Source organism: Vanessa cardui, chromosome Z (assembly GCF_905220365.1).
Source record: "Vanessa cardui chromosome Z, ilVanCard2.1, whole genome shotgun sequence".
Lineage (NCBI taxonomy): Eukaryota > Metazoa > Arthropoda > Insecta > Lepidoptera > Nymphalidae > Vanessa > Vanessa cardui.
The window spans coordinates 11063385-11083852 of NC_061154.1; the positions used below are offsets into that span (position 1 = coordinate 11063385).

General features: G+C 31.8%; 1 protein-coding gene across 2 annotated transcripts; it reads left to right on the top strand.

Annotated features, from left to right (window-relative positions):
* Positions 1–7323: 7323 nt before the first annotated feature.
* On the top strand, positions 7324–19555 carry LOC124543053 (polypeptide N-acetylgalactosaminyltransferase 35A). 2 transcript variants are annotated; one of them, XM_047121072.1, is made up of 11 exons: positions 7324–7675; positions 8030–8206; positions 10472–10607; positions 10684–11116; positions 11846–12086; positions 13595–13740; positions 14644–14796; positions 15684–15901; positions 17098–17227; positions 17405–17539; positions 17971–19555. In XM_047121072.1, exons 1-11 carry the CDS (start codon positions 7579–7581, stop codon positions 18100–18102), a joined length of 1998 nt encoding a protein of 665 aa, XP_046977028.1. In that variant the 5' UTR covers positions 7324–7578; the 3' UTR covers positions 18103–19555. The 2 variants fall into 2 exon arrangements, with proteins under 2 accessions (XP_046977028.1, XP_046977027.1); XM_047121071.1 differs by having other exon boundaries at positions 7325–7675; positions 7931–8206.
* The last annotated feature ends 913 nt before the right edge of the window (positions 19556–20468 follow it).

Sequence of the window (20468 nt, forward strand, 5' to 3'; positions counted from 1 at the left end):
TAGTTTAGTTTTTTGGTTACTTGTTAACTGGAAAGTCTTCTGAGAGTTTAGAAAATTGGTAATTTTATAGATTAAAAAAAGGTTACTATATAAATTGTAGGAATTTTAATAAATAACATTTTTTATCGTAGTATGATTTGGAAATGAGTTATTCTCACAAAACTGCCATTATTATTTTTATGTAACATCCCTTTGTGAAGCACCAAATGATATAATATATGAAGTCACTTTTCCAGTTTAGCTAGAACTTTTAATAATTGAAACACACTGGTTTACACTTTTACAATTTTATTTTCTCTCTCTACAATTTCGACGCGTCCGTATAACTTTTCGAGAACATTCTGGATGCTTCTACCCACATTCCATCATCTGCTTTTTATTAATTCGTATATTTGTCTAGTGTTGCTATTTTAAATATATTTATTAGTTAAATTAATAATAAGTGTTATTTTACACAATAACACTCTATAATTAGATAATTATGACTTAATATTTAGCTTATATTATACACAATTTACCTAATGATCCTTTAAAAATATATATCTATTTTATATATATAAATAGGTAGGCTTACAGCTCGGCCTTCCTGTTCTTAGCGAGCCCCTTCGCGTTGAGGGGTAAATTATGTTTTTTTTTTTTTTTTTTTTTTTTTTTTGTTCCGTTTTGTTACATAAAATGTACTAATATGTAGTTATTTTAACATGTAAATATTCGTTTTACTACATTTTATCTTTTTACGAATATATCAATTAATTTCATTACAATGAATTAACTTAATATTACAATTAATTACAATTAACGTATAACAATATTATATTATATTATTTAACTATTTTACAACTATCCAATTATTAACTAAAATTATTAACTTATGAACTTAAATTAAATTTGAATAACTATTTATTTATGCGTATACTTAGAATTATGTAAAAAAAAATTACATTACATGTATTAAATTGTACTATTAATATTTTTATATAATACTTATTACCATAAATAAAACATCAATCAATAATCATGTAAAATAAGTGTCTATTAAAAGTACTTTATAAGGTAATTATTATTATTTCAATCTTTATTATTATTTACAATTATTATAATTATATCATTTTAATTATTCATTATTATCAGAATCATTTTCGTCGGAACTACTATCTAAATCTCTAGTAAAATGTAGCCACGGCTGTATTTTGTCTACTGAAATTACCGCTTCATAGCGGCGATTATTTTTACGCGATAACGGAGTGTCCTCAATGACATACCTATCGTTAGGAAGAACTTTTATGATACGGTACGGACCTTGGTACTTAACAACCAATTTTTGCGACTGGCCATCATGAGGTACCTGTCGCTCTACTCTAACTAGATCACCTTCGGAATATTGTTTTGGAGCTTTTCTATGGCTATCATATTTTTCTTTGTCCTTGCTTTGCTTTTCTATTATCTTTTCTCTTGCTTCCTCCCTATTTCGTACCAATTCCTCCTCAGAAGATACATTAATAGTGTCATTTAAAACAGCGCTTAGTATCTCTTCGCTTCTACATTTAATGTTGAAACCAAAAAGTAACTCCGATGGTGTTTTTTGAGTCGTTTTATGTGTTGTAGTATTTAGTCCTAACTGAATGTCTAGAATATTCTCATCCCACGACCTTTCGTCTTTGCCGTGATTTAAAGTGGAGAGGGCATTTAGAATGGTTCTGTTGAACCTCTCCACTTGACCATTGGCTCGCGGAGTTGCCACTGCATTAATGATATGTTTGATGCTAAATTTGTTTGTAAAGTCCTTAAAGACGCTGCTTGTAAAGCTTGTACCTCTATCTGTGATTAGACGAGTAGAAACACCAAAATTACTGATATGATCTTTAAGAACCCTAATCGTAGTTGCAGACTTTGTGTCTTTAACGGGTCTTATACTGGCAAATTTTGTAAATCCATCAATCAGAACTAAAAGGTAACAGTTGCCTTTCTTGCTTTTTACAAAGGGGCCAAGATGATCCACGTGAATCGTATGAAAAGGCACGCTGGGTTTATCTATGGGATGAAGCTCTCCTTCACGCTTTCCTCCTGGTGTCTTATGATGCAAGCATTCAAGGCAAGAGGAGACGTATTTTTTTACAAACTTCCGCATCTTTGAAAACCAATAATTTTTACGGATGCGTTGCAACGTTTTGTCGAAACCGCAATGACCAACATCGTCGTGGTTCATTTTAAGTATTTGCCAACGCACTCCTTTTGGCACAAGCCACTTTATTTCCTCTCCTACGACTCTGTATACGCGGTTATTCTTTAATTTATAATTCTTATGAATGTCCAATATCTGTTCTGTATCAGAAGTGGACAGAATTTCTTTTATCTTTTTTATCTCCTCATCACCAGATTGTACAGTTGCGATCCAATCTTCTTCAGACTTTTCAGTGATCATGAATGTGTCGAGAAAAATTGGGGTTTCTGTCTCAGCAATTCCAACTGGATTTCGGCTTAATGCGTCCACGTGAGCCATACGTGATCCTGGCCTGTATTCGATGGTGCAATCAAATTCCTGAAGTTGAATCCACCATCGGGCAATTCGTGGTATTAAATCTCGTTTAACCAGAGTTGCGCGCAATGCATTGCAGTCTGTAAAGATTTTAAACGAGATACCGATAAGATAGATTCTAAACCGATTTAAGGATGCAACCACTGCCAATGTCTCAAGATCATACGAATGTAGTTTCCGCTCCTCTGGGTTGGTTTTTCTGCTAAAATACGAAACAGGCTGGAAAACCCCGTCACAATTAGCCTGGAGTAAGATACCAGCTAAACCTTCCTTACTAGCATCCGTATGAACTTGAGTTTCGGCTTTCGGATTATAAAGCGCTAGTAAAGGTCTGTCTACCAACATATCTTTTATTTTATTGAATGCCTCATCTTGATTACCGGTCCAACACCATTTAACATCTTTTTTAAAAGATCAGTTAGTGGAGCACCCAACGACGCATAATTTCTAATAAATCTCCTAAAATATCCCGACAGCCCCAAAAACTGTCTCAACTCATGCTGATTTCCAGGTTTAGGGAAATTAGCTACAGCCTCAATTTTACGCAGCCCTGGCCGAATTCCATCGGATTTCACTTCATAACCAAGGAAATCGATGGTCTCAAGGAAGAAATGGCATTTACTTAGTTTTAAGGTTAGACCACCCCTTTTGAGTAACACCAGAACCTCTTCTAATCGCTTAAGGCCTTCTTCTATGTCTTTAGAAGGAATGAGAATATCGTCCATATAGACGATAGCGTACTTGATTTTTGCCTCGAGCAATATTTTATTTATGGTACGTTGAAAAACCGAGGGTGCGTTTACCAAGCCAAAGGGCATCCGATTGTATTCATACTGGCCATCGGGCGTCACAAAAGCCGTTTTGTGTCGTGACTCTTCCGCTATCGATATTTGATAGTAACCCGAGGCCAGGTCTAGGGATGTGAAAACCTTGTTGCCGGCTAATTGATCGAGTTGATCCTCGATACGAGGGAGTGGGTAATGTTCTTTTTTAGTTTTCCGATTTAACGCTCGGTAATCGACGCATAGACGCTTATCACCAGTTTTCTTTTGGACTAGTAAAATCGGACTAGCATATGGTGAGTTTGATTCCCTAATAATGCCATGATCGACCATTTCTTGAATCATATTTCTAACTAAAGTACGATCAGCATAGGACATTCGATAAGGTCGATAGACGACTGGCTCTGCATCATCAAGTTCGATCGTCATTTCCGTCAAGTTTGTGAAACCTAAATCATGAAGTCCGGTTGAGAAACAATTGCCATATCTTTGTATTAATTTTTGTAATTTATGTTGTTCGTCCTTATTTAATTTATCACTACAGTTTAAATTTTCGGTTTTCTGACTTTCTGAAAATGTAACATTACACGAATCTAAAACGTTGTTTGATAATTTCGACTCTTTAGGAGTCACACGTGACAAAAGTGAACCCTTTTTTATTGTAAAAGTATCTGTAGAAACATTGTATATTAATAGGGCGCCTTGACCATTCCTAACCTCATATTCACCTGGAAGGAGAAAATATTCTTTACCTTCTGGACCCCTGATAGATCCATTCACGAAAACTTGACTACAAAGACTTGGTTCAGCTGTGATCTGAACAGCACATAACGTATTGGGAAATATTTCCGTATCTTTACTTGCCACTAAACGCGTCTTAACAGTGGGGGTCTGTTGGAATATAATTTCAGTAGGAGTCTTTGTAATAATAATATCTGGTTGCTCGGTAAAAGAATGACCTAGTAAGGTTGATTGGGTTATTACGTAATCATCGACAATATACATATTTATGACCTTTTTGATATTTTGTACTTCAACGGTGACAATCGTCATACCTACTGGTGCGATAAGGTTAGCACCAATACCCCTGAGTACAGGCAAATCATCTGGTACAACTATTTCCAAATTAAGTTCCTTAGCTTTAGTAAGCCTAATAAGGGAGCATTGACTTCCTAAATCTAAATGACAATCAACAAAGTTATTGTTTATTTTAATAGTAATTATATATTTGGCAGTTGGATCATCTGTATGACTTAATTAAGCTACGCGTTTTTCAGTTTTATCGTTGGTAGTATTAGAGTCTTTCTCACGATCTTTGTTAAATTTATTTTTAAAACAATGAATGGACAGGTGGCCTAATTTTTCGCAAGTAGAACATTTTGCATGAGGTTTGTTACATCTAAAACTTGGGTGGCCTACTTCATCACAATTGTAGCAAACCATTTTTGTATCAGGTTTTGAACCACCTGATCTAGAAGTTGATTTTTCATTTCCGGCATTTCTACGCTCATTCCGAAATTTAGAATACGATTCATGGTTTTCGCGGCTTGGTCCGACTTTAACAGTCCTAAAATATTTTAAGACCTTTTCCGGTTCTGAGAACTGCGCAGCTTGCGCACCGACTTTTACGGCCCTATCTTCTACCCCGTACAGTAGACAATCTACAGCCTGGCGTCCATATATCTTACATCTATTTAACAAATTAATTTTAGCGTAATAATATTGCTCAAGAGACTCTCCATATTTTACGCGCTTAGCTAGCATTTCAGTTAAGAGTTCAGCGTAATCTTCACGAACGGGAAATGATTCAATAAGTTTATTTTTCCACTCGACCCATGTAAATTTCATACTAGGTAAGCTTTGATACCACGACTTGGCTACACCAGTTAGTTTTGGAAGGGCATAATGAATGATTTCCTTATCATCCCAACCGTATATTTCAGAACACTCTTCCACTTTTGTAAGCCACGTTAAAATTGTTTGCTCTTTAGACATAGGGTCGAACTCAGGGATAATGTTAGTATTAAAAGTTAACTTTGACTTATCTGAACTCTTGGCTGACTGCAATATTGACAAAAATTTATCTATTATATTATCCTCATTAGAACTATCTCGACGTCGGCGTCGCCTAGAGGTACATGGTTGCTCACCTGGATCACTTGGACTTCTATTCCTCTTACTTCCGGCTCTGAATGAGGAATTTATATCATCATCGTGCGCTCTTTCGATTCTAGTCCTGCTTCTTTCTCGCATAACACGTCTCGAAGAACCGGCACCAGGCGATCGATCCCGTGCGACTGAGGGCGTGCGAAGAGATCTTTCCATATTTCTTTGCTCCCGAAAATCATTTAGTTGCTGACGCTCTCCGTCAGGCCGGCGAATACTCTCACCCTCGGTATCACGCTCCCGCGATACCCTGGGTTGCTCGGAATTATAATGTCCAGCTCTCCTGACCTGACCCTCATACCTGGGTTCTCCTGGCCAGCTTGCACGACTAGTATGTTGCCTTAGGTCTAGTGCGTCCTGACCCTGACCCTCGAACCTGGGTACACCTGGGTCTGCACTAGTCCTATCATAGGCTGCTCTTTTTCGTCGATCATTGCCTTGATCCATAGCAAAAAGCTGAAACTGACAAATCTCAGTTTTAGATAACAATTAATATTCTCTTTCATAATAACCTGTTTTAATATTATGAAACCAGTCTAGGTTTGTAAGTTCACGTGTATTATTTCTTAGTCAACATAAAACACATCACTTTGTCATTATGCTAAGATTAAGCGTTTTATAATAATAAAACGATTAGGTGATCATAATTAAATAAAAAAAAAAATATATGTATATATATCACTAGTCAATGAAAGAAAAATCATTACGACACAAAATTAGTAGTACACTTTTGTCGCATAATATTTGTATTTATTACTTTTATTCAATCTAATGTGTTAAGTTATGCCTTCGTTATTATAAATCACAATAATTTTATCGATTTAGTATTATTACTTCTTACTTCTATTTATAATAAAATAAATTTTAATTTTTAATCACACTCAGATGTAGGTAGAAGAAGAGAAAAAAAAAAAATCTTTATGCAATTAGATATCAAATTTAAAATATTAACGGTCAGTAAGTGACTTATAGTTTAGCTTTAAAGTACGTTTCTTTGGATGAAAAGGAAAAACAATTATCAAAATAATTATAAAATTATAAACCTACACAAAGTTCTAAAAAAATAAAAATAATGTACTATATGTACCTCCACGTTACTTACAGTTTCACGGTGGCGTGGAAAGGAAAATGATATTATCTTCCTTCGATCCCACTTATGAAGTTGAAGTCACTTTTCCAGTTTAGCTAGAACTTTTAATAATTGAAACACACTGGTTTACACTTTTACAATTTTATTTTCTCTCTCTACAATTTCGACGCGTCCGTATAACTTTTCGAGAACATTCTGGATGCTTCTACCCACATTCCATCATCTGCTTTTTATTAATTCGTATATTTGTCTAGTGTTGCTATTTTAAATATATTTATTAGTTAAATTAATAATAAGTGTTATTTTACACAATAACACTCTATAATTAGATAATTATGACTTAATATTTAGCTTATATTATACACAATTTACCTAATGATCCTTTAAAAATATATATCTATTTTATATATATAAATAGGTAGGCTTACATATATTTCTGTTTTTGATAATCTTAACTGTTACTTTAAATATTACGACGCTGACTGTACTTAATTAATTGATCATAAATAAACCATAAAGCGTATTGTCAACCATTCGATTCGCTCATATTACACATATTGCGGCTTTACATGTGTACGTGTAAGCGTATAGATATCATATATAAATTTCTAAAAATATTATTTGTACTGAATTATCATTAATTTAATTTAAATAATTTTAACTATATTTTAAAATTATTGATAGTGCGACTAAAATAGATTATAAATTTTACAAAGTTATAACGTCATCTGTCATTAAGTCAGAGTCAAAAATCAAATTGTCATATTATATCAAAAGAGGCAAAACGGCTTGCCAACAACCAAACCACTACAAGAAACACTTGTTGGTTGTTTTGTCCAGTAATTACAATATAATAACGTGCAATATGTACACAAAAATTCAGAAAAATAAATAAGATTTATTCACTAAAATGTAACATTGAATAGATATAAACTATTTTTCGTATTGAGTTTTATGTAAAAACATAATTTATAACTTATACAAGGAAAATAAATCAGCAAAAAATGGGTAAATTGAATAATTCGTTTCTATGGGGGATCATTTTTGCATCAGCAACATGGAGCGTATCCTTATATTTATATTGGTTGCTTAATTTAAGCGGTAAGTAATTTTGTTATAAATTACGCTGTATTTAAATCTTATGACAACAGTGAAGAATTTATAAAATTATTTATTTAATAATAAATAGATTAAATAAAATTAAAAATCTAATTAATAATATGTGTACTTAATTTTCTAATTACTAAAGCAACTAATATTTTACTTGACTTGCATCACATTAAATTTGATATTAAAACATTAAACAACTCACAATTTGAGATTAAGATTAATCTCTACTATCCCTAATGGTTTTAGGTGAAAATGTTGTTAATCTTAAAAAGGACATGTTTCACTACCAACTTGTAAACAGAGAAGAGAAGGATCGTATAAAAAACAATGATAAATCTATTGCAGCTTTAGAGGGCAAGAATCTATTATACGACAGCCCTAAAGAGAATGTTGCCAATTATATGGATAAAAAGTGGAAACAGAAGGGAATGTCTGATTACTATAAAAGGAAGGTAATGTTGAGAGATAAGTTCACTAAACAACTTGGAATAAAAAATATGGCATTACCGGATAAAAGCTTAGGTAAGTTATTATGTATTACGCACATACATGTTTGTGTAATTATAGGTGAATTTTTAAAAATGAATACTCAAAGTAAACCTATAAATATATAAATGTTGCAGTCGATAAATATGTATTAGGCTACGGCATAGGTCCATAATACTGATTTATGTATTTTTGCTTTAATTTGATTTGTTCCACAAATAAATATTTGAATACTTATGCCATAACAGTAATAGCACTATTGTAAGTATTCCATTCTTGGCCACAGGCCCTCCTGTATTCTGACAAATAGGAATTTGAGACAACCGTAACTGCACATAATATGATTTCAAGATAATGGCGCTTAAAGATTTTTACCGAATATTTGGATTCACTACCAAAGTTTAAGAAAAAAACAATATTTTTTTATTTCATTGGATAGAAATGACCATTCCCTTTTAAAGTAGTATTAATTTTAATGAGATATAATCATTTGTTTTTTTTAATTAGCAAATAATTTTGATAAGCGGTAATTTTACTCTTAATTACCAATCAGTAGTAAAAAAAAACTTTCACAAGTTTTCTTTATAAGGAAAAAGAACTAAACATAAACATAAATTTTAGTTCTTAAGGTGGTGTTAGTCTCATATTTTTGGTTTCTTCTTTCATAGTCTCTATTACTTGATCCTTTATATCTGTATTTGTCTTTTAACTTTTGGTACCTATTACGATTTTTATTCTGTGCCTCTCCAATTCTAGCGTCTTTGTCTTGATTTTGTGTTTACTCAATTTAGTCCCATGATCTTCATTTTGAATATCTTTATTATTGTATGTTTCCTGGTCTCCTGGATTATTTTCGGTTTTTCTTGTCTTTGTCATTGCTTCGTTCTACAATTCCTTAATGTTTTTCGTTCATGTATGATGTTGATCTCTTAGCTTGTTATTTTCATCATGTGAACTACTTGTTTCATCTGCTTTAGGAATATGTTATAATGTAGGAAATTTCATATTCCAAGGGGGGCCCTTATTATGTAAGTGAATATGATTTTAACATGAACTTTAAACATTGCTTTTAAAATCAGGTTAACATAATGAGGAAATATTTTCTACACTAAAATTTGTTTGTCGGTCTTGGCCATTTGACAACAGCAAACATATAATATTTTTATAATAGTTAGACATTTGTAACAAATGTTAATAATATGCATAACACCAAAACATAGAGGATTTTATATAAGACTTCCTTTAAAATAGGTACTTATATTCTTATTATCACACTACTTCAAATCAAATTTGGCTATGCCTATTTACCTTTCATGCGATCTAAAATATTTTATAAGTCATATTAAGCATTTACATTTAATATACAACAAAATAATCAAAAAAAAATCTCTGCTGAATATTCATAGAACTAAATTAAACTAGATACTAAATATTAACTTATGTTTTCTTGTGCCTCACACATTCAAATAACGCACGCACAACCTACGAAATCTAAGGCGATACACCGACGGCTGAGCACATATGTAGCTATTTTAACAATTTAGCAGCAAACTTAAAAATATGTAATTACAGCGCTTACATTATCTCAGTTTGTGTAAATTTTATCAAAAACATCACAAAGAAGAGATTGTAGATTTCAACACGCTGATTCCGAATCCATTATTAACTAATTTTTCATAAAAATGTTAGTTACGGTAATCTTAAATAGGAGGGCAGTGTGTGTAGGTTAATTCAAATTTAAACTTGAAACTATCTAAACATAGCATCGCTAATACAACATAGTTTGTAATTGCCTGCGTGAGTAAATAGTATTAGAAATCTTATGTTATATGGAGTTAATTGTTGCTTTGTAAAAATATTTGTGTGGAATGTAATCATTTACAAAGGAAAATCTGAAATATAATGTAACTACTTATTGCCCAGTGCTATTTTTAAAAAAGTAGCTAAAAACCTTCTTCGAGGTTCAAGTTTCATCCCTAATTTTCAATTAATTTCAATTTCAATTCAAAAAGTTATAATTTGCAGACAGACAATAAAAATTTGTACTATAGTTGTATTGGAACTTTTTACAAGGTTTCTGACATAATTTTACACAGTCTAGCTATGTATAAAACTTATTGGATAGTCTACAAAAAAATGTACACTGTTGTAAGGACATTAGTCATTGTTTGATAAAGGCTTGACCTCTGTTCTTGTAACTTTTGTTCCATTATGTTATACAACTGTTATATAGATTAATGTAAATGTCTTAAATGTGATGTATCACCACAGATATTTGAACAATATTGTTTTTTGTTTTAGAAAATCAATTTGGTTTGATACATAATGCAGAGGATGTTAAAATTCGTGATCAAGGATACAATTTGCATGCGTTCAACACTCTCGTCTCACAAAGAATTGGAAATCATAGGGGATTACCAGATACGAGAAATAAATTGTAAGATTTTATTGTTCACTTTATTTTTTACAAATTAATATTGTCAAGAATGCTAATACTTTACTTATTCTTTTAGATGCCGACTGCAAAAATTTCCTCCAAAATTACCTAAAGCATCTATAATTATATGCTTTCATAATGAACATTTTGAAACACTTTTGAGATCAGTCCACTCCATCTTAGATCGCACTGATCAAAAGCTCCTCAAGGAAATAATATTGGTTAATGATTATAGTAATATAACTGGTCTGCATGAACAGGTCAAAAAGGCAGTAGATGAGCTAAATAGTAAGGTAAAGAAAGAAGAGGAAATGTTGGATACAAATAACCTTGATGGAGACAACATTATGGATTATATCAATGATGATAATAATAATATATTGGATATGAAGAAAACTACAGACTCAAATAAGAAGTTAAAAGGCTTGAATATAAGATTACTAAAAACAAGTAAAAGAGAAGGTCTTATCCGAGCTAGACTGTATGGTGCTGATAATAGTATTGGGGATGTAAGTATTTGATGATATATTTTGTGGATATATGTTATAAAATGGCTTAACTAAATATCTGTTAGTGTCAAAATAATAGGATGTTATATTTATATTAAAATTGTAAAAGATTACGACATATATTTGAAATTATTTATTTAGTCTATTTTTAAACAAACAAAATATTAATTAAAACTGATTCATCACATAATGCTTAAATAATTTATTTAATGATTAAAATATTTATATTGACTTCAAGCAAGTTAGTATATATGTAGATATAATTTCAATATAAGTACTATTTAACAGAAAATAAAAATGTGGTAATCTTTATCAGTTAAAATTGTTTTGTCAATGATATTCTAATAAACAGATATGTTATACCCATACTAAACAACAGAAAAGAGTGTGCCACACCGGGGACTGTGTATTTTACATTTTGTTACAAGAAAAAAGGATAGCTTGATAAAAACAATAAGTAAAAGAGATAACTAGATGTTTTAAGAACGCAAAACGTATTACTACATAATTATGATGTATTGTAACGTATTACTGGCATAATTATGATGAAAACGACTGAAGGCAAACGTCCCAATTAGGACGTTTTCTAGTCTTCAGTTTTTGCGCTTTAATGACATATCTGTTTACTAGAACATCATTGTGTTTTGTTAAACAAATTTAAAGTTGGGTTAGTGTGAATTCAATGAGAATATTTATGAGTGTGTTATTAATGTGTTTATGTGTTTGTAGGTTTTAGTATTCTTGGATTCACATATAGAAGTGAATGTGGACTGGCTACCTCCGCTTCTAACAAGGTTATCGGAGGGGGTTGATGGTATTAATGTAAGATACTCACCGCGGGCCGTTACCCCAGTCATTGATATTATAAACGCTGAAACATTTGAATACACCTCGAGTCCTTTAGTCCGAGGAGGTTTCAATTGGGGACTGCATTTCAAATGGGATAACTTACCCAAAGGAACTTTAAAGAGTAAGTATCATATTCAAATATATTATTTAATGAGTAATGATAACAATCTTATTTATCTTAAGTTAATGATAAAATTAGAATCAATTTTTTATTTGATTGAAATATGTAAAAGACTTTATTGAAGGAATAATTTGAATTATTGATAGATCTTCACCTTACTGTTGGTGTTACATTGTAATGAAAAAAGATTGGCGAGTATACCAAGCTACGTGACATTTATGGTTAAATAAAATAAGACTATTTATCAATGTTGATACGGCAAGCTTAGTGTACTGCGATTATTGCAGTTACACTAATAGTATAATATGTTATGGTAATAATATGTTAATATCCATATATTACCCCACGGTAATAATATTATTTTTTAGTAATACGCATTGGACTAGCCAGTATTTGTACGATATTTGTGTTGCAGAAAAAGGGTATACGCGCAAACATAGGAACTAAATAATTATTGAATTCATTTACACAAACAAAAAAAATCTTAGGTTTTTTGCTGGTCTTTCTCTGGTTTGGTGTACTCTTTTCCGAATCGATAGTAGTCCTTAATTTGAATAGTAAAATGCAATTTTATTAATTTTTGAATGATTAAAAGTGTACATAATTTGATTTGATACTTATAAATTTAAGTACATAATGCAAAACATAATTTACTCAAATTTACAACTAGCTGTGCCCGCGACCTGGTACGTGTTTGAATTTAACAAAAAAAATATGATTGTAGCCTAAGTTACTCCTTATTATATAAGTTATCTGCCAGTGAAAGTCCTACCAAAATCGGCCCAATCATTCCAGACATTAGCCGGAACAAACAGACAGACCGACAAAAATTGTAAAAAATGTTATTTTGGCGTATGTACCGTGTATACAAACATAAGCATTGAATAAGAAAGGACTATTTTAATATTACAAAAGACACTACAATTTTATTATATATGTACATATGTTTGATAAAAACCAAACATAATGTTTTAACCTTATTACATAAAGTACTTCAAGATATTTTTTATTATTAATAATGCTGTAGGAACGAGATATTGACAATTACTAATTACTTTTAATAACTCAATATATAATTATACATAAAAAAATATTGTAAATTAATATAATTATGTAAACAAGTTGATATATCAAGAACATGAGTATGTTTTTTATAATTATGCAAGCTAGTATTTACTTGGTGGTAGGGCTTTGTACAAGCCCGTCTGGGTAGGTACCACCCATTCATCAGTCATTCTACCACCAAATAACAGTACTCAGTATTGTAGTGTTCCGGTTTGAAGGGTGAGTGAGCCAGTGTAACTACAGGCACAAGGGACGTAACATCTTAGTTCCCAAGGTTGGTGGCACATTGACGGTGTAAGGAATAGTTAATATTTCTTACAGAGTCATTGTCTATGGACGATGGTGACCACTTACCATCAGGTGGTCCATATGCTCGTCCGCCAACCTATACCATAATAAAAATAGTGTCACATTTTTATAAATATGAATTCGTTTCCTTTCAGATGAAGATGACTTTTTGAAGCCAATACGTTCTCCAACGATGGCAGGAGGTCTGTTCGCGATATACAGAGAGTATTTTAATTACATCGGCAAATATGACCCAGGCATGAACATATGGGGAGGCGAAAACTTAGAGATATCTTTTCGTGTATGTATATCTTTATTCTGTTATATATAGTCTTGCAATACGTTAACATTTGAAAATAGAATATCATTATTTGGAACAGATTCTATTTTCAAACTATATATTCGAGCAATGTATGTAGTAACGTATTAAGGTATATTTTCTTATTTATATACAAACTCTTTGCTAACAACATAGGGGTCAGTGGCTGATTGCTTAAGAGGTCGCAATTTGTGGTCAGTTTGATATGTTGATTGTAGTCTTAAACGACTTTGAATGCAATAAATAATGTAAGTCCTTGTATTGTTGAACTAGACATTTTATCAATCTCTGTACATCGAGAAGTTTCATTACAAATAATCTTTATTAATGTTATAAATATAAAAGTAACTTTGTTCGACTGTCTGTAAGTAAGACAATGTTTATTCTGTACCACCGTATGAGTAAGGACAAAGACTTTTTTTATACCAAAAACTTACGACCTAATCTAAAATTAACACGAGGATGAAACAGCCGATAAAAACTATTCATTAGTATAATCCGTATAATATTATAGACTCAACAACAGCCTGTAAATTCCCACTGCTGGGCTAAAGGCCTCCTCTCCTTTTGAGGACATATTCCACCACGCTGTTCCAATGCGGGTTGGTGGAATACACATGTGGCAGACCTTCTATGAAATTTGTCACGTTTGGTTTCCTCATGATGTTTTCCTTCACCGGCAAACACGAGATGAATTATAAAGACAAATTAAGCACATGAATCAGCAGTGCTTGTCTGGGTTTGAACCCGCAATCGGTTAAGATGCACGCGTTCTAACCACTGGGTCATCTCGACTCCGATTATAGACTCATTAGGTTTTTAATATCTTATTTCGTTTAAAACAAAACATACCGTAATATTTTCATTGATTGAATTTGATTTTAGATATGGATGTGCGGTGGTATCTTAGAATTAATACCGTGTAGTCGGGTCGGCCACGTGTTCCGCAAACGGAGACCTTACAGCTACAGCGAAAAGGAAGACTTCATGCTGTATAACTCGATGCGTATGGCTCGGGTTTGGATGGATGACTATGTGGTGAGTTATTGAATCATTTCCGGTAGGGTCGATCTGTCCCATCATATAATGGGAGATAGTAAGCGTGCTTTTGTGTCTTTGCACGCATTTATGGAATTAAATATGACAATTGACGACCTTCATGGTCGAGTGGTGTGTACACCGGTTTTCATGGGTACGCCACTCTGAGGTCCCGGGTTCGATTCCCGGCCGACTCGATGTAGATTACCATTAGTTTTCTATGTTGTCTTGGGTCTGGGTGTTTGTGGTACCGTCGTTACTTCTGATTTCCATAACACAAGTGCTTCAGCTACTTATGGGATCAGAGTAATGTATGTGATGTTGTCTCATATTAAAAAATATGCCCTTTAGTACCGGACTGCGTAATATACAGGGTGATATCTTTTGAGATTGTCTTCTGTTTCGAACTGAAACTAAATGTCGGTGCTGTTCGTCGACACCGACGCAACGACTGATCATCCATGTTTTACCAAATATGATTTATTTGGTACAAATTATATATTGCAGTATTTTGTACATTAATAGCGTAAACCGATTTTTGTCCCAGTGAGTTTCTTGATTGAAATTTACTAAAAAGATTTTAGAGAGAGGAAAGGGGTTCTTACTAGCTAGGGGTACTATAGTAGTAATAGAAAAAAAAATGAAAAACGTAAACAAAATAAGAGTAAATTGTCGTCAACAAACTCAGTTATAACTGAACTAAAAATAATAAAATTGGTAATCAATTTTCAAAAAACTCTCATAATTTTGGCACCAAATTTAGATAAGTGATTTTTAATTCACAACTAAATTAAATCAAAACAAAACCTGTCATATGTATTTTGAATAAAAGCGGAGTTTCGCGGGGGACACAGTAATACAATACTTATAATAACTTTACTTTTCAGAATAAAGTAATTGAGCAGAATTCCCTAGCCGCCCAGGTGTCCGTGGGCGATATATCCGAACGGATTGCATTGCGTAAGAAACTCGGCTGCAAATCCTTCAAATGGTATCTCGACAACGTGTATCCGGAACTTGAGATCGGCGAAAACACAGCCTCTAGAAAGAAGATAGCCGCATTGAATGACCCGGAGAAGAATAAATTCCAACCCTGGCATTCTAGGTAAATATTAAGAACATATTAATCTAGCTATAGTACGACACAACTTAGATGTCGCATCGGCAAAATTCGTAAAACCGATCACATCCGAATTGAGTACGCTATCCCCAATTATCAATATTTATTTCTCATGCTAATATGATCTTTGTACAAACGTAATAACTTGTAGTATCATATGACCTAATATATTTGTCAATTTGACGCGTCGATTTACATGCACTTGCTTTCTCTGACGCGTGAATCTATAGCGACGAATAGCGTCGAATGGCGCGATAGGGAGCTATTTCTATTGGTTGTGTAAACCGGCAGTAATCGGTTTTATTTTCATTCCGAGGTTACATCTAATTTGTGTCGTACTATACATACGTACATCAACAACAACAACAAAGGCCTCCTCTACTTTTGAGGAGAAGGTTTTGAAACATATTCCACCACGCTGTTTCAGTGCCGGTTGGTGGAATACACATGTGTCGGAATTTCTATGAAATTAGACACATGCAATAATGTAATCATTATTTACAAACAACAAAGGAATTTCTGTATAAACGCCCTTTTCAAAAATAATAATATTTAATCAGTAAATTTATTAATATTGCTACGTTTATTGACCTTATTTGCAATTGATATCTGCATCAAGGCCAATATCGACAAGTAGTAATAAATATTAAAATAAGATCAACATAATTATAAATCAGAAAATTAATTGCTTGCTTGTTTGTCGAATAGGCTATTTGACTGGTTTTTAAAATCCATTTTATATTATTTAGTAGAAGTTAAGGAACCCAGTAAAAGTTTTGTTTCTTATTTCTAGTACATATTTGCCGAAAAATATCATATTAAAAATTCCATATTTAATACCCCTCAAAAACGCTACTTGGACAGTATGGCGTTGCAATGGGGTCGGTGACTTCACTTTCCTGTATTTTTATCTGTGGTACATATAGTAGAAAGGAAAAGTTTACAAGAAAGTGACTTCATCATACGCCCGGCCAATCAGGAGCGCTTTGTGTCACGTGACAAACGTCTGAAAATTTGCATTTTTATTTAGGGTTTTTTGAATAAATTAAATATTATTTTCAACTTTCGTTAATAAATGACCATTTTTAAACTCATAATATAAACTGATTACAATAATTTACAATTTATTTTTCGCATTTTCAAATATTCTATTGTATTTTGCATTTGTTTTTTCATTTCAGGAAACGTAATTATACGGACTCTTTTCAAATTCGTCTAAAGAATACTTCTCTGTGCATACAGAGCTCTAAGGACATCAAAAGCAGAGGCAGTGGATTATTACTTGCTAAATGTATAAGGACTCTAAACCAGGTTATAATTTTATATTCAAAAACACCAACACAACTTTATAACGTTTTTTCATCAAAACATCTATAAAAAAATAACAAAATAAATAAAAATGAAATCAGAGTGGCAACCCTAATATTTGGTAGGGTTGTCACTCTAATAAATATTAGGGTTGTTACTTGACTTTATGTGTTTTTACAGATTTGGTTCGAGACAGATCGCAGCGAGTTGATCCTCGGACGCATTTTGTGTCTTGACGCAGTAAGCAATGTTTCGCCCGTTATTGGTAAATGTCATGAACTTGGAGGTTCACAGGAATGGAAACATAAGGGAACGGTAAGCGATTTTGCATAATAAAACAAACGTATTTATTATAGAATACTATTTTTTACGATTGATAAATAATCTTTTATTCTGTTTAGCGGTTTGGTCGTGAAAGAACGACAAACAGACAGACAGAGAGATATTTTCACATTTATAAAATTAATATTGATTCTAAAATAAAAGTAGCCTAAGTTAGCCCTTACTACATCAGCTATTGTCCAGTGAAAGTCTCCTCAAAATTGATCTAGCCGTTCCAGGGATTAGCCGGAACAAACAGACAGACAGACAACAATTTTAAAAATGTTATTTTTGTATATGTACCTTGTATGTATACATATGCATTTAGCAAAAATCGGATATTTTAATATTACAAACAGACACTCCAATTTTATTTTATTTATAGATAATAGTATCTTCTTTAAATGTAATGTTATTATTTACAGGCTGGGAGTCCTATTTACAATACAGCGGCTGGGATGTGTCTTGGTGTGGAACGCCCGTATCGCAACGAACCCATTCTGTTGGTGATCTGCGACAATCAGCTGACGAATCAATGGGACTTCGTCAGAACATAAACAGGAGGAGAGGCAATGAAAAACATATCATCTACTATATTCGAAACACTTACAATTTATTAACTTACAGACGTTTAAAAAAAAAATTGTTTTTCAATATCAGACCGTTCTATAAGTTTTCCATTTCGATAAAAATATATTCCATTCTAAGTTTCATTAATTATCTGTGATTTTGTAAATTTCCTTCGAAACGAGGAACATGGAGCTAGAATATCAACTTGTTGATTTTATATAATCTGTTTTGAGTAACAAACAAGTGACAAGTACAAAAGATATTCACCTCTATAACCTAGGGAATATGGTTTGATTTGCTTTAAGGAGTAATATTAGTGAAATTTACATACAAATCTTGCTGTAAAATGTTGTACTTGTCTTAGTGATATATTAAGCTCTTTTTTAAAGTTTATTCGTTAGGCTTTAAAGTTATAAGGCATTTGTGATTGATGTCCGTTACAGAACATTCAAATAAGACTAAAAAGGTGAAATATATTAAAAATCTTCTGGTCAGGATTTTTATACAGTTTAGTGTAAGGATTTTATGTACTATTTGTTATATTTTTTTATTATAATTCTAATGCTAGTAATAAGATATGTCTAAGGTTATTGATCTAATTATTCTAATAAAAATCTTAAAGAAATCTCATTTGCTAAATAGGTAATGTTATAATAATACGTAATATATTAAATAAGGTATCAATTATACTGCATTGAGATACAATTTTTGAAATACTTTGTTATAGTTTAAGTAACTATTTTAAGTAATCGTTTAATCATAACATTATTTTTTTAGTAGTTACTAAGTTTAAGTCACCTAAGGTTTATCAGTTAAATTGCAACCATATGAGAAAGATATTGTTTTACTAAAACTCAAATAGTAATATGAGTTATGAAACTGCAGCTATTTTACACTTCTTTTTTTATTGCGTAAATATCTTGTAATAAAGCTTTATTGGAATCAAAATGTATTGGTTCCCAAAGTGAGATATAAAGATCGTAAGCTATATTAGTATTGATAGTTATTATAAAATAAATATAGTACGACACAACTTAGATGTAGCATCTACATAATTCGTAAAACCGATCACATGCGAATTAAGTACGGTATCCCAAATTATTTTTATGTGAATATGACCTTTACGTAAACGTAATAACTTGTATTATCATGTGACATAATGTTTTCGTCAATTTGACACGTCGATTTACATGCACTTGTAATTAATCTATAGCGAGGAATAGCGTCGAATGACGCGATAGGGAGCTATTTCTATTGGTTGTATAAATCGGGAGCAATCGGTTTTATTGAATTTGCCGATGCTACATCTAAGTTGAGTCGTACTGTACATACATATGACTTGTGAACTTCTTACCTAGATTTCTAGTTTTCAAATCATATGTACAGTAAAATATACATATATACCTTAGATATAGTTACATTTTGATTAAGCATTAATTGAAAAAAACTTATTTTTTGATTAAGCATTAATTGAAAAAAACTTATTTGAAAAAAGACAAAGATAAAGCAGAAGACCATGTTCCACATTATATATATTTTAATACGATTATTTCGTATATATATCGTTAAAGTGTTTTTCCCAATTACTTACCTCATAAGTATGGCATATAAAAGACATTTTTAAAAGTAAAAATAGTTCCTTGTTCTAATTTTAAAATTAAATTTTTTATTAGCATTTTTATTGCTAAGTATTGAAAGCCGTCCTCTCGATTTAATGTCTTGTCAGTAGTCGCGGAATCGATGTTTTTATATTTAAATTATTTACAATAAAGCGACTAAAGTTTCTACATATATGATATTGGTTTCCAATGAATCGCTGATTTAAAACAAATACAGATTCTAAACGAATTAAAGGTTATAATCGCGTAACGACAAAAATTGTAAAAATATACAACACTATCTCGAATTTGCGGTTCCTATTTTGTTCTATGGTATATATATATACATCAGATTTAATGTACACGGAAGCATATTTAACAAAGGGAAGTAACACAATTATATATATTTTAATTTTCTTATGATTATTAGGAAGAAAAAATAAGCACACTCATGCACACCTTTTTTATCAGCAATAACATTTACCGAAATTCGAAAAGTGCAAGGTAAGGAAATACAATCTTTTTATATAAATAATCTCTTTTCGTAACAAAAAATTATTGCTAAGAGTTTTTCTTTTCTTTTTAAACATGTAACTTCGTAAAAATATTTTCACCTTCTATACAATTTGGTGGATGTATCAATTATAAGAAACATTTTATAATATGTTTTTATTGTGTCATCAAGACAGTGCCATATGTTACATACGGATGAATTCGTTTCTCTCATTAAAACGTAGAATGTTATGTCTCAAGTA

Bases quoted from the DNA above. Each gene is read 5' to 3' on its own strand.
- LOC124543053 (XM_047121071.1), top strand. From the start codon at position 7,579: ATGGGTAAATTGAATAATTCGTTTCTATGGGGGATCATTTTTGCATCA. The intron at 11,117-11,845 runs GTAAGTATTTGA...ATGTGTTTGTAG, and splicing joins CTGATAATAGTATTGGGGAT to GTTTTAGTATTCTTGGATTC. The intron at 17,228-17,404 runs GTTATAATTTTA...GTGTTTTTACAG, and splicing joins GTATAAGGACTCTAAACCAG to ATTTGGTTCGAGACAGATCG.